The sequence below is a fragment of the Xenia sp. Carnegie-2017 genome, unplaced genomic scaffold (genome assembly GCF_021976095.1).
Source record: "Xenia sp. Carnegie-2017 unplaced genomic scaffold, XeniaSp_v1 HiC_scaffold_21, whole genome shotgun sequence".
NCBI classification, from domain to species: domain Eukaryota; kingdom Metazoa; phylum Cnidaria; class Anthozoa; order Malacalcyonacea; family Xeniidae; genus Xenia; species Xenia sp. Carnegie-2017.
Genome location: NW_025813484.1, coordinates 545392 through 558581, shown reverse-complemented (window position 1 = coordinate 558581; position 13190 = coordinate 545392). Strand labels below are relative to the sequence as shown.

The 13190-nt window shown below is 33.8% G+C and overlaps 3 protein-coding genes across 6 annotated transcripts; 2 read left to right on the top strand and 1 right to left on the bottom strand.

The window, feature by feature from the left end:
- The first annotated feature begins 154 nt into the window (after positions 1 to 154).
- On the top strand, positions 155 to 4182 carry LOC124444866 (guanine nucleotide-binding protein subunit beta-1). Its single transcript, XM_046995536.1, has 11 exons — positions 155 to 473; positions 1515 to 1553; positions 1688 to 1794; positions 1880 to 1943; positions 2015 to 2090; positions 2176 to 2262; positions 2352 to 2418; positions 2503 to 2632; positions 2923 to 2994; positions 3063 to 3140; positions 3261 to 4182. The coding sequence occupies exons 1-11, from the start codon at positions 414 to 416 to the stop codon at positions 3504 to 3506; spliced, it is 1026 nt and encodes a 341-aa protein (XP_046851492.1). The 5' UTR covers positions 155 to 413; the 3' UTR covers positions 3507 to 4182.
- Positions 4183 to 4312: 130 nt separating this feature from the next.
- LOC124444862 (ABC transporter G family member 9-like) lies at positions 4313 to 9743 on the top strand. Of its 4 annotated transcripts, XM_046995531.1 has the most exons (16): positions 4315 to 4704; positions 4836 to 5073; positions 5496 to 5671; positions 5754 to 5810; positions 5904 to 5952; positions 6021 to 6056; positions 6119 to 6183; positions 6279 to 6440; positions 6528 to 6621; positions 6697 to 6757; positions 7165 to 7696; positions 7950 to 8033; positions 8357 to 8414; positions 8559 to 8773; positions 9020 to 9227; positions 9515 to 9743. In XM_046995531.1, exons 2-16 carry the CDS (start codon positions 4857 to 4859, stop codon positions 9634 to 9636), a joined length of 2136 nt encoding a protein of 711 aa, XP_046851487.1. In that variant the 5' UTR covers positions 4315 to 4704; positions 4836 to 4856; the 3' UTR covers positions 9637 to 9743. The 4 variants fall into 4 exon arrangements, with proteins under 4 accessions (XP_046851489.1, XP_046851487.1, XP_046851486.1 ...); XM_046995530.1 differs by having other exon boundaries at positions 4315 to 5073; XM_046995533.1 differs by lacking the exons at positions 9020 to 9227; positions 9515 to 9743 and adding an exon at positions 8867 to 8927 and having other exon boundaries at positions 4313 to 5073.
- Positions 9744 to 9888: 145 nt separating this feature from the next.
- On the bottom strand, positions 9889 to 11234 carry LOC124444872 (selenoprotein K-like). Its single transcript, XM_046995544.1, has 7 exons — positions 11184 to 11234; positions 11025 to 11109; positions 10890 to 10908; positions 10698 to 10756; positions 10584 to 10633; positions 10465 to 10507; positions 9889 to 10385 (listed from the first exon to the last, which is right to left on the bottom strand). Exons 1-6 carry the CDS (start codon positions 11200 to 11202, stop codon positions 10470 to 10472), a joined length of 270 nt encoding a protein of 89 aa, XP_046851500.1. The 5' UTR covers positions 11203 to 11234; the 3' UTR covers positions 9889 to 10385; positions 10465 to 10469.
- Between the last annotated feature and the right edge of the window lie 1956 nt (positions 11235 to 13190).

The window sequence follows — 13190 nt, the reverse complement described above, 5'->3', positions numbered from 1 at the left end:
GCTTGGGACTAGAAATTTCTCAAAGAAAATTATATCCATATTCATCGTAAACAGACGGAAGTGTTTAGTCTACGTTGTCTTCCGATCTTTTTTGCAACCATATAAGGGGCGGTCTTTTGTTTCACGCAGGGGCTGTACGGATGTCGAGCTGCGGCATTGCAATCGTGTAGGTCGAAAGGAACCACTCCCAGTGTAAAGGCAAACGTTTTTCATTATTTTTCGCTTTTGGTAGATTTTGGATTTGCGAAGGCTCTCTCCTAATACCCTCTAGTTGTTTCAACAGCTTTGTTTGGGTTGAAGGTGCAGTTAATTGTGCGTGAAGTCCACAGAATTTATTTGGGTAGTTCGAGTAAAGAGCACAGAACGATAAAGGGCGAGAAGTATTACGTGCGTTTTATTAGTACTAAAACGAAATGAGTACTGATATAGATAGATTGCGGCAAGAGGCCGAAACTTTGCGGACCGAAATAAGGGTATGTTGTTGTATTACATTAAACTTTTCTATCAAAATCGCCAGGCTTCTATTGCAGAATCGCTAAATTGGCGTCGCTTATATTGTTTATTGTTCGAAGAGAAACTTAAAAACGTCGTTTTTTTTCCTGTTTTGTCTTGCTTTTCGTGTTTTGGTTTGTGTATTACGGTATCATGACTTGTGTACTGTATTATGTAGTGCTATAACGTTATAGTGTCTTTGTGGCTACGAAAAACGGACTTGTTTATCATGAGTAGCTCATTAGAAATGCCTTGATAGCTGTAACATTTTTGGCGCAGCTGAACGAAAATTCATGAAGCAATCCTATTGTTGAAGAATTTTTCTTGTTAGAAAAAAACAAGAAAAACATAAGAAATACATTTGAAATCTATCGTAAAATATCTTCACCAAATGCCTGAAAATGTGCTTCCCGATGTTGCGTTTATCACTCGTCCATGCTGTTGTGTTTTGCATATGGAAATACTGCGTAGTTGTCTTAGATTCGAGCTGAAATCTGTCAAAATAATGCTTTTTTCATCGCTTATACTAAACTATAATCATTTTCAAAAGTGCTTTATTCAGTGCTGATGAATCGAGCAGTTTTCTCTCGACACTATTGTGAAATCTGTTTCAGCGGAACTGGCGCAACATTCGTTGCACAAGACCTGCATTTGGTTTGTGACGAGTTGTCATGAGAATGCAATCTTTTGTGCTTCATTTTAAGCCTTCGCAATCTAGATCATAATTTTTGGTTTGGAAATATTGCAGTTTATTGTACAAATATGTTCTAATTGGAGTTCTATTACGGAAAATTGTAACACATTGTAGATTGCTACTTTCAATCGCTTATTCGTAGAATCCATTGCTAACTGGCTGTCTGTTTTAAGTTGACTTTAAATTCTGTGGAAAAACTGACTTAAGATTTTAAGCGTGATTTGAACGTTACACTTTGGGTTTAACGTTTTCCCAAATTTTAACTCCTTTATGTGATCATATGTGACAACGTTATAAACGTCATTTTCTTGCAATGCTTTTGTTGCAGGATGCACGCAAAGTGGCTGCAGATACAACATTAATGCAGGTACTTCTTCACTGATTTATTCACAAATTTTTGGCCAACCATTCTATCAATAGGCATGCTTGTTGTATTATTGTCTTTCTGAAGGCAATATTTTTAATAGGATATATTTTATTCCAATATCTGTTTGTCTACAGGTTGCCTCTAATGTTGAAGCGGTGGGTAGAATTCAAATGCGCACCAGAAGAACTCTTCGAGGTCATTTAGCAAAGATCTATGCTTTACACTGGGCTACTGATTCCAGGTATACACAATTGTATTGATGATGCCTGAAAAGTAAAGTAAATTGGCTTGATAAATTGCCACTTACGAATGGTTCCTTGTTATAGGAATCTTGTGAGTGCATCTCAAGATGGCAAACTGATAGTATGGGATTCTTACACAACAAACAAGGTATCTGGTAACGTTATTTATAAATGTAAACCATATTTATGTGAAATTAATCATTACTATTGTGAATTCAGGTCCATGCCATTCCATTAAGATCTAGTTGGGTAATGACATGTGCATATGCTCCATCAGGAAACTTTGTTGCATGTGGTAAGCTAATGATCTCTAGTTGTGTATTAGCCGTTTCTAAATTGGAAATTTTTTCCAAATTCATGTTGATCATATTTCTATGTAGGTGGATTGGACAATATTTGCTCAATCTACAGTCTCAAGACCAGAGAGGGCAATGTTAAAGTTAGTAGGGAGTTACCTGGTCATACTGGTCAGTAGATGCTTTTGTTTTTATTTCATGATAGCAAATGATTTGTCTTTAATCAAATGGTTTTTTTAAGATTTTTGCTCTTGTTGTAGGTTACCTTCCATGCTGTAGATTTTTAGATGATTCGCAAATAATTACTTGCTCAGGAGATATGACATGGTACTTTTTAATGCTTTGAATTTGTAATTTTGTGCTGTGTTGATTTGATCAATTGTAACATAATGTATTTCATATTTTATTTAGTTGCTTATGGGATATTGATACTGGTCAACAAACAACGACCTTTCATGGTCACACAGGGGATGTCATGTTTTTGTCTCTTGCTCCTGATGGAAGATCATTTGTATCAGGTGCTTGTGATGCATCAGCTAAGGTAAAAATTTGCATTAGTCTATTGATGAATAAGATACTACTTATCATCTTTCCTGAGAGTTATTGTTGCATACATTGCTAGACCTTATTGTTAAACATATGTCTTTATTAGAGCTAACAAAATCATTGACATGACATCACATTATTATATGCATGACATCACATTTATACCAAAGAATAATGCTTGGCAGAATTTGCTTATCAGTTCACATTGCTTTACATAAATGGTTTCATAGTGAAAGTTTGAAATTACACATCATGAATGTGTTTCTTTTATGTAAATATATGTAGATCTGGGATATCCGTGATGGCATGTGCAAGCAAACCTTCACTGGTCATGAATCTGATATAAATGCAGTTGCTGTAAGTTTTTCATCAGGCTGTTATCTATTTTGAAATTTTTATGAAAACATAGTTTTCATTTCATGTAGTACTTTCCAAATGGTAATGCATTTGCTACCGGATCTGATGATGCAACATGTCGGCTATTTGATATCCGAGCTGACCAGGTTTGTGCTCTTGATTGTTACTTTGTTGTAAGATGAAAAAACTCTTACAACAATTATAAAGGGATGAAGTGGGTGTAGCTTGTACAACTAGTGATTATTTGTGGTACATTATATTTTTAGGAAGTCATTGTTTATTCACATGACAACATAATATGTGGCATTACATCAGTTGCATTTTCAAAGAGTGGTCGTCTATTGCTGGCTGGTTACGATGATTTTAATTGTAATGTTTGGGACACATTGAAGGGTGAACGTGCTGGTGTTCTAGCAGGTCATGACAACAGAGTAAGTAATCTTGGTATCACTGAAGATGGTATGGCTGTCTGCACCGGTAGCTGGGACAGTTTCCTGAAGATTTGGAATTAAATATGTAACGCTGCAATGAAAGTGATGTGAAGTGGCTGCTGAGCCAGTAGTTATGCATTTATTTTGTAAAATGTACATGAACAACACTGATCAGACTTGTCTACATTCAATGACAATACAAGGCTTATGCAAGCAAGGCAGCACTGAATATCTGCTATATGTACCTCTATTTAAGTTTAAGCAAATCATGCATGATTGCTATTAATTTAGAATGAAGATTTAGGTTAAATTAGAATTTTTTTGTGTAAATTTTATGAATTGTACAAGTTGTTTAACAATCAAGTCAGATGTATTAAGCTGAACAATGTGCTGCAATGTGATCATTACAATAATTTTTCTTTCAAATGTGGGAAAGTAATGATGAAAGCATAGCCTCTTGGCTTTTGTGATGAGACTACAATGAACTGCTAAAACATGAGAGTAATTAGACTAAAATTGATTGATAGTTGTATAAATTATTAGGTCCTTTCACAAGAAGTAAACATTCTTATCTTTAACAAAACATAGCATGAGTGTAGTCTGGAAATTTTCTCCTGTAATTTGATTTTGAAGTATTCATGTAAAGTACATCTTGTGGTGTGAATTATTGGTTGGTGGGTACCAGACACCTTGCTGGTCTTTCATTGTAATTAAAGATATGGTGGATTTGGTGATATTTGTTTTCATCAAACATGAATTGAACGTAAAATTTATTTGAGCATTGCACGTTTCTCTCAAACAGCTTGTTGATTTGTTGACGTTTTTGTTTTGAAAACGTGCTTTTATTTTTCTTGCTAACTGGACAGTAAATAAATAATATAAATTAGCAGCAGGTAGATGCGTAATGCAGAATTGTTGGTGTTGTTATTGGTAGCGGTTGACAGTTGTCTCAGTGAGTGGCCTGAATTTTAAGAAAATGTTCATCTTAAATTAGTTACAGCAGTGTGGATTGATTGAAAAAATTTCTTTGTCGATGGTGACGTGTTTGGAAATGGCGTGTTTGACAATAAACTTGATTACACCATAAAGAAGCTTTGTAATCTTTGAAATTGCGCTAAAATGACCATGTTGTAAATTGCACCATCATCCTGCAACCTGCTCTTACGTTCGTTATAGTGACGTAAGTAACAGGAGAAGACCAAAAAACTTGAACTTTTTTTATAGCACTAAACGCTTTACTTTGCTCGCATGCGGAGGCAACAAGAAACATCAGTACGAGTTCTATGAATGTTTTATGCAGTGCCGTCATGGGTTCGAATCACGTTGAGTCACCTGATTTTTTCATGTCCTGAGACGATTGCTTAAATTGTCCAGCTAAAGTGCGAAGATCATATCTCATTTAAGTACGAGTTCTATTGTTTCATTGTAAAGATGGATAATAACTGGGAAAATTCACCGATAATTCTACCTGGAAATAAGGATGAAAATGACGCTAACGTTAACACCGGTGTAAATACGTCCTCTGATAGTAGTCCTATGACTCTAACTTTTAATAACTTACAAGTTTTTATTGAGAACCGCAAGATTCTTGATAATGTGAGCGGTTGTGTGAAGCCAGGAGAAGTTCTGGCTGTAATGGGACCTAGTGGTAAGGCAAGAACTTTTTTATACGCGTAAAGTTTATCACTGACATTTTCTGTCAGGTTGGGGGCAAGTTATGTTTTCTTTTACCGCTTGTTTTCTTTTTGGAACTGCTACCATCGTAATCGATAACTTTTAATGATATTAAATCTTTTGTTGGATTATATTGTCTGGACAATTGCGTCTCGTGCTTGAGTAATTATGCGTTAAAACCACAACATAGTTATCGCCGGATTTGCAAGAAGATGACGTTTTGCCATAGTAAATAATTTTTTAGCACGGCCTTTCATAAGACACCGCATAAAAGCTTTGTCCAAAACTGCAATGTAATCTTGCGGTGGTATATCTTTTTAAAAAAGCTGGTAGATAATATATAATATACCACTCATACCAGTCTATCAATGATCACTTTAAAATAACTTAATAAAGGTTCTGGAAAAACGACTCTGTTGAATTTTCTTGCTGGCCGTCAAGTTGGTGATCAAAAATCTGGTGAAGTCTTATTGAATGGTCGACATATGAATAAGAAACTAAAGAGAAAAGTCAGCTATGTGTTGCAAGAGGATCTTTTCTTTGACAATTTGACACTAAAAGAGACCCTTACTGTAAGATTTAATAATAAATCAATAATACATGATGAAATTGTATCTGATAAAATGTCATAGTGTATCATCTTGTCATTTTTAGTACTCAGCTTTTCTTCGGCTGCCAGAGAAAATGTCAAAGTCTGAAAAACTTCGGAAGGTATAGATCTGATAAATGAAGAAATTTATGGTACAGTTTTTGATAATATTTGATTTTCATGATGTGTAAACAATATTTTATTGGTTTATGTAGGTTGAAGAGATTGTTGAAACTTTGGATCTAAAACAATGTGTTAACACAAGTAAAAATTTATATTGTATAATCATTTGCAGCTCAAAACATTAATCAACAATTTTTTAATAAATGTAGAAATGGGAAACTCTATTAAAAGAGGCTTATCTGGAGGTATGAAAACAAGACTTATTGACATTAGTTTTTTATGTTTATAAAATATTTCTTCAATTTAGGTGAAAAAAAGAGAGCTAACATTGGATGTGAACTGATTACCAATCCTTCACTCTTGTTCCTTGATGTAAATATTTATCATCAAAAATTCAACCATTACATTGTTGTATATCATGGATGTGTTCTTTATTAGCTTGTGATGGTGTTGTTTGAATGTTATAGGAACCAACATCTGGACTTGACTCAAGTAATGCTTACAGTTTAGTGAAAACTTTGGAAAATCTTGCTGAAAGGGAAGCAAAAACAATTGTGATGACTATTCACCAACCATCAAGCCAAATATTTCATTTGTTTGATAAGTTATTACTTATGGTTCATGGAAAGGTAAAAATTTCACCACCTTTACATTGATATTTTATTTTATAACCCTTCGTGTCTTTTTATTGTTATAATTCACAACCTTTATTTCAGGTGGCTTATTACGGAAATTCTGCAGATGTGCTCGCATTTTTTGAGCATGTTGGTTATGCTTGTGAAGAACATTATAATCCAGCAGACTATATATGTAAGATTTTATTTCATTTCATATAAAAATAGAGTTTTATGATTGAATTTTTTTTGTGTTTCTCTAATACTTTAGTAGAGGTTTTGTCAAGTGGTATTGAAGCAGAAGAGAAGATTGTTTCTGCCTGTCAAGAATGGTAAGATAAAAATGCACTATCCATTGCTCATAAGGCCCTAAAGATGTGTCTACCATCCTTGCTCACAAGCCTATAAAATTGTGTCTACCATCCATTGCTCACAAGCCTATAAAAATGTGTCTACCATCCATTGCTCACAAGCCTATAAAAATGTGTCTACCATCCATTGCTTACAAGCCTATAAAAATGTGTCTACCATCCATTGCTCTTAAGCCTATAAAGATGTGTCTACCATCTTGTAGTCCGTAAGCTTTGACAAACAACTCTACTATCCAACGCCATAGAGATGTTTGTTTATCATCTCATAGCGAAGGTCATAAAGAAGATCCTGTAGCCAAAATCTTAGATTGGTGTATGGTAATGCTGTCATCTTCACCTACATATCACTATCATTGTCTTTTTCACAGGATTAAAGGAACCCTGCCTATTCCTGTTTGTGTAGAAAGACGAAGCATGTCAACCCAAAGCGAAAGAAATCGTGATTCCATCGTGCTACCTTTGGACTACTGCATACAAAACCGCTCGATTTCACGGGAGGATCGTTCCCTTGACTCTGTTAGCTCGCGTACTGGGACCAAGAGTACCGATAAAAATGAACATGATGACAATGATGAATCTAATGGATGCGTGAAGACGACGCACACAACGGCAAATAAAGGAAAAATTGGGTCAGGATTCCTAGCTAAACAAGAAACTGTCGTACATATCGATACTACAGGGAACAATCGAGTATCCTTTCGTCGAAACTCTATGGAAGCCATAAAGAGAATGATGGATAATAGTTCGGAAGATAGCGATGATGATAATGGATATCATGGGTTTCATTTGGATCACAGAGATAAATGGCCGACATCATTTTGGACACAGTTCCGTGTTCTCACTCATAGAACATTTAAACAATCAATGCCGATCATTTTATCAAAGTTAAATCTTGTGCAGGTTACTATTTTGATTGTAATGTAGCTAATATTGCTATTATGGATGATTTTTGTTCTCCAAAATTACAATTTTGTAGATTTAGATTGTCCAGATTAGTTTTGACTCTGAAGATGGCTACCGCTAAGCTTTTGAACATTAACATTAACTGTCCTCAGAGGACTCTATCTGGATGATCTATATCTACAAACACGTAACCATACACACTTTATTTACCATAATGATGGTGAATTTGCTGTTTTTCTTTCTTTGCAAGAATGTTTTGTTAGCTTTGATAATTGGATTGATTTGGTTTCAAGTGCCACATAAAGAAGAATCAATAAATGACAGACGAGGATTGGTATGCTTCATCATACAAATTATTTTACTTACACATGGTGCTTGATGGCAATGTGCATATGTAATTCTAAATATTGCGGTAAAGAAGTAAAAACATGAGTATCAGCTACCAGAACATAGATTTTACATTATTACCCCGAATTAATGATGCTTTATTGCTTCATTTATGTTTCATTTCTCGAGGAACGTTGTTTTTATTTTTAATGTTTTTCAATAAAGTTTGAACGTTTTTTTTCATGCATTATTTAATCCTGTCGGGAAAACAATCTATTTTCTCCGAGATCAATTGTTAATAATTTATGCTGTTTTATTTTCTCCTTTCAGTTATTTTTCTTTGTTACATATTGGACCTTCACTCCACTGTTTCGAGCTTTACTCACTTGTAAGTAGGGATTGCCAATGATTTTATTTTTTTTAAGATACTATTACATGTTTGTTAAAAAATATTTCTTTTTTATTCTTGTTCCTTTCTTTTCCTTTAGTTCTTTAAAACTACAATGTCTATTTTCTCTCTTTATTGTTACAGTTCCTTCTGAGGAAGTCGTCATTCGCAAAGAAAGATCGGCTGGAAGCTACCGTCTGTCTGCTTATTTTTTGGCTAAATGTCTCAGTGAAATACCATTGGTTATCTGTTATCCAATCATTTTTCTTTTCATATTTTATTGGCTATGTGGCCTTAATCCGAGTGTCGCGTTCCTTGGTCAAGCTTTAAACATCGTTACTAATGCAATTTTATCTCAGGTGTGTTTTTTGTTCTTGTACTATAAGGGTTTCTTATATAAAAAAATACGTTAAATGGTGAACTGTTTATTCTTCCCTGTATTGACTTTCTAGAGCAGGCCTTCCTAGCAAGTGGAAATAGACTTGGCTTAATGAATGTTTGACGTTTGAGTTATCTTATGATTGAACATATTATGTGTCGACTGCTTGATTTGAATTGTATATTTCAAATGGAATACCTACAGCTATATATATTGTACGTTACAGTCAATAGGTCTGGCTATTGGTGCCACAGTGATGTCTTTCAATGAAGGAATCGTTTTGCGTCAGTTTTTGCTCTTACGTGTATGTTATTGGGTGGATTCTATACTGACCGAGTACCTGATTGGTTACGTTGGACTCGTTATATCACCTTTCTTAATTATTCATTCGAAAATTGCCTCATTATGGAATTTACCGGAATCAAAGATCACAGGTTTGGTAATTAGTTTAATTATTGATTAAATAAGTTTATTTTTTTCGCTTAGCCTTGATATCGACAGTATATTTGTGACGAGTGAGCATATTTATAAGAAATATCATGAAATGTACTTAACCCCTGAATATATGAATTGACATCCCTCCAATGAACGTTCTAGTTACAGCACAGTACTCATTAATGACGTTCCTTAGAGGAAAATATACGTGAGGGGAAAATTTCACGAATGAATTTCGGATTTCTTTAAATTAACTTGCACAAATCTTTTTACTTTCGTCTTGTAGTTGTGCAGAAAGAACAAGTTACATTGAATGCCAAAATAATGGTACTACAATCAGTGGAAGTCAAATTCTTAAACATCTCCATGTCTCACGGACATATGGAGAGAATTTTGCCATTTTGTTAGCATATACAGTCATATTTCACATCATTGGATATTGCACACTGCGATTTCGTCATAAACCAAAATAATTTATGAAACATAAAGTAGTTTAGATTGTGTTCTGTTCAAAATAATTTTGTGTTTGTTGTGTTAAATGTTCATGTATTTGTCATGGTGACAATGAACATTGTTTCCAATTCCAGTAACCATTAATTCGATAGACTTCAAGGATTAATGAGCAATTAAAGAAAAAATATTAAAATATTAATATATGAATTTCGTAATAATTACAGTTTTATTTCAGATTTGTATTATAAATACATATAATTTTTACATAAAGAGCATACTACATCCATCCAATGAGGTTATAGTAATATAATTTTACTCATAGGATTTCATACATGACTTTACATAGAATTACACATCACAACATGTACCATTTGTTCATTCACAAAATGTACCATTCAATGTTATTTAATTCCTTGGTAGGAGTGGGTCTTTAATAGGGAGTCTTCAATGTTAAGGAGTACATAGGATGATTCATGTATTTGTAGGGGCATTAAAAATAAAAGTATGGATGGTACATGTATGATGAGCAATTCATTTGAAAAGCTATACATGTGTTTATCAACAGTTCATTTTTTAAATGACTTCACTAAGACCATGATGGCTTCTCATATTTAAATAAGTTTAGGACCCCAATGAAAACTTTTTTTGTATTCATTGCTGCTTCCAGGTCCAACGCTTGTTGCTCATCAGCAACAAGCGTTTACCTACAAATTATAATGTATGATATTTTATATTTAACCTAAATGTATTATTAATCAGTGAATACAGTTACACTTAACATACCTTCCTCATCCACCACCAGCCATTGGTGGAGGACTTGGTCCACCTGAAGAAAACATTGAATGAATTTTAAAATTAAAACAAATGTCACATAAAGGAGCATTTTCCACATTTCTTCCTACCTCCTCCACCACCAACACGACCCATTCGTCTTCCTGGAGGTCGTGGTGGTCTAACAACAAGAGTGAAAATCTATGAGTGTCTTAGAAGCAAATAATTTACCAAGAGCCCCTTACCCTCCACCAGGCCTTCGATAATCAGTTGATTGTGAAATTCCTTTCTTTGTCATGTCAGGCTTAAAATGAACAATTGTCAACATTACTTACAATAGTTATTATTCATTCAGAATGTTTTAGATATCCATAAGAAAATGACAATGCAGACTTGGAGTCTTGGTGCACGATGGTTTCAATTCAATTGATACTTACGGAGAACATTGTTCGAAAGCTTCATTTTCAAGAGGATATATAAAACATTGCAAATGAAAAAGAATATAAGCAAATATATCACTTCTTTCATCAAAGAAAAATTTGAATACGAAACAACAAACAAACAAAACTCACAAAAGTACCACGAAATTAATAATTCCCCAAAACGTATCTTGGACGATACTAGCCCGCCAAATACTTCGGCTTTCTTGTATATTGCCTAAAGAAAAGAATTTGAAATAGAAATTTAGACAACAAAAGAAAAAAAATGAAGGAAAATGACTTTTTTCTTACCTTGCGATATGTAAGGCATTTTGAAATTATAAATTGTATTTACCACTGATCTCTGGCGTAAATGCGTAATGCTGGAGTGCGTTTAAAGCCATTTGTGTGATGTCATGCTCGACAACACTCGACAATGCTCGACTTTGGTATTGGCGGGAATTTTGATTTGAATATAGTGACCTCTTTGGCAACTTCTTTCAGCCACATTTTACTTTTTTTTTAAAAAGATACTGCATATGTACAAATAATGAACATAGAGGACTTTTCAATCAATCGTAATTAAAAGAATATTGCTGACTGGGATTGGTTACGTCTATATTTTACCTGGTATTTACAAAGTAGGCTAACGATGTCATCAGTAAGTTTTAATCATTAAAATACTAGTCTTATGGGAAAATCATTTCTGTTTATATTTTGATTCTATACAGCTAAAAATTCACGTACACCATTAATTATTTTTCTCCAAGCTATCGCTACGACTGCATCTATCATTTAGCTGTTGCTACTTCCATAGAGATTATTAATAATACTATGGAGCAAGAGGGTTTTGTGTATTTGAGGAGGTGGGGGGGAGTTAGGTGCCAGATGTATTGCAAGGTTTCTTGAAGGTGCTTAGCAAACACAAAAGAGCTAAATATGCTTTGCCCATCCTTTTGCCATGCTCGGACTCTTTCTTGAAAACTTTTGTAAGTGTTTTTGTTCATTTGTCTGAATGCAGCTAACATCAAGAAATATTATCAATTTGAAACGTTAGTAAATGTTTTCAGCAAGCTTTTATTGTTATAGTTTATTCTTATGAACAACATCCATGATTTTAAATTTACTGAATAAGTAAAAAAGCAAAACAAACATGTTTTACAAAACATGAGTGGTTTAGACCATAAAGAATTACAATATGTGATGAATTTATTGTGTTATAAATTGATTCTGATTATGTTATGTTAACTGTAATATTTTTGCAAAATCTTAACAATATATCAGAGTTGGCCACTGTAGCTTAACATCAGGGAATTGATTTTGTCCTCCAAACTGCTCGTACCATTTTTTGGACTATAAATCATGTTACAATGCCACCTCTAGTGTTCTACAGTTACCAAACCGAGAGTGCAAGTTAGGGGGGACTGGTTCCCAATAAACCCAACTGCATAACTCCCCAGAATTATATTAGCTGATACGCTTATCTACCAGAAACGACGATATGGGACAAGCTCCTACAATTTGAATACATTTTGTGTTTATTTCTTTATTTTGCCAAGGCATATCCATGGTTTGATTATTGCCTTTGTGTAGAAATAGAAAATTTACTAAATTTTTGAGAAATAATAGAAAATTTTCTAATTTTACGGGGGGATTTTCTGCATCATTTTTTACGGGGGATTTTCTGCATTTTCTAATTTTACGGGGGATTTTCTGTTTTGATTTTAGAATTTCTCTATGATACACTCTTCCCTCGAACAAATTGAGCAGTATTTTACAATAAAAAATATTTTCATAATCGATTTTCATTTGATTTAATTTGTTCAATTTGTGTTCTAAAATTGCATGCTTTATTTGGAAAAGCTTTTCTTTGTTGGTTAAAGACGTCGACCACAACTTATCGCTGGTATTTATGAGTTTGATCTTGTTTGCATGTTGAAATTTTCTATCCCGCGATGTTTCCTTAATACAATCTGTCAAATCCTTCGCGCATTAAAATATTTTCCGTTCAAATTTCATTAATTTTGATTGTTTTTTATGTTGTAATCAATGCAAGTTACATAATGAACAAATGCCTATTGTTTGACCTCTCTTAAACTAAATACTTCACTGGAACGATGACTTTGACACGTTCAATTTTCTTCTTTTTTTTTTTTGGGGATTGAGCTTTTACAAAAAGGGATAGTATTTGAAGAAAAGCGCTAACATTTTCATTTCGTGAATTATAAAAGAAATGACCACACGCAATAGTGAAAGGCCAATTTCCTTTTTATAAATCTACTTAGTCGAAACATGATGTTACACCAATAACATCGAGAC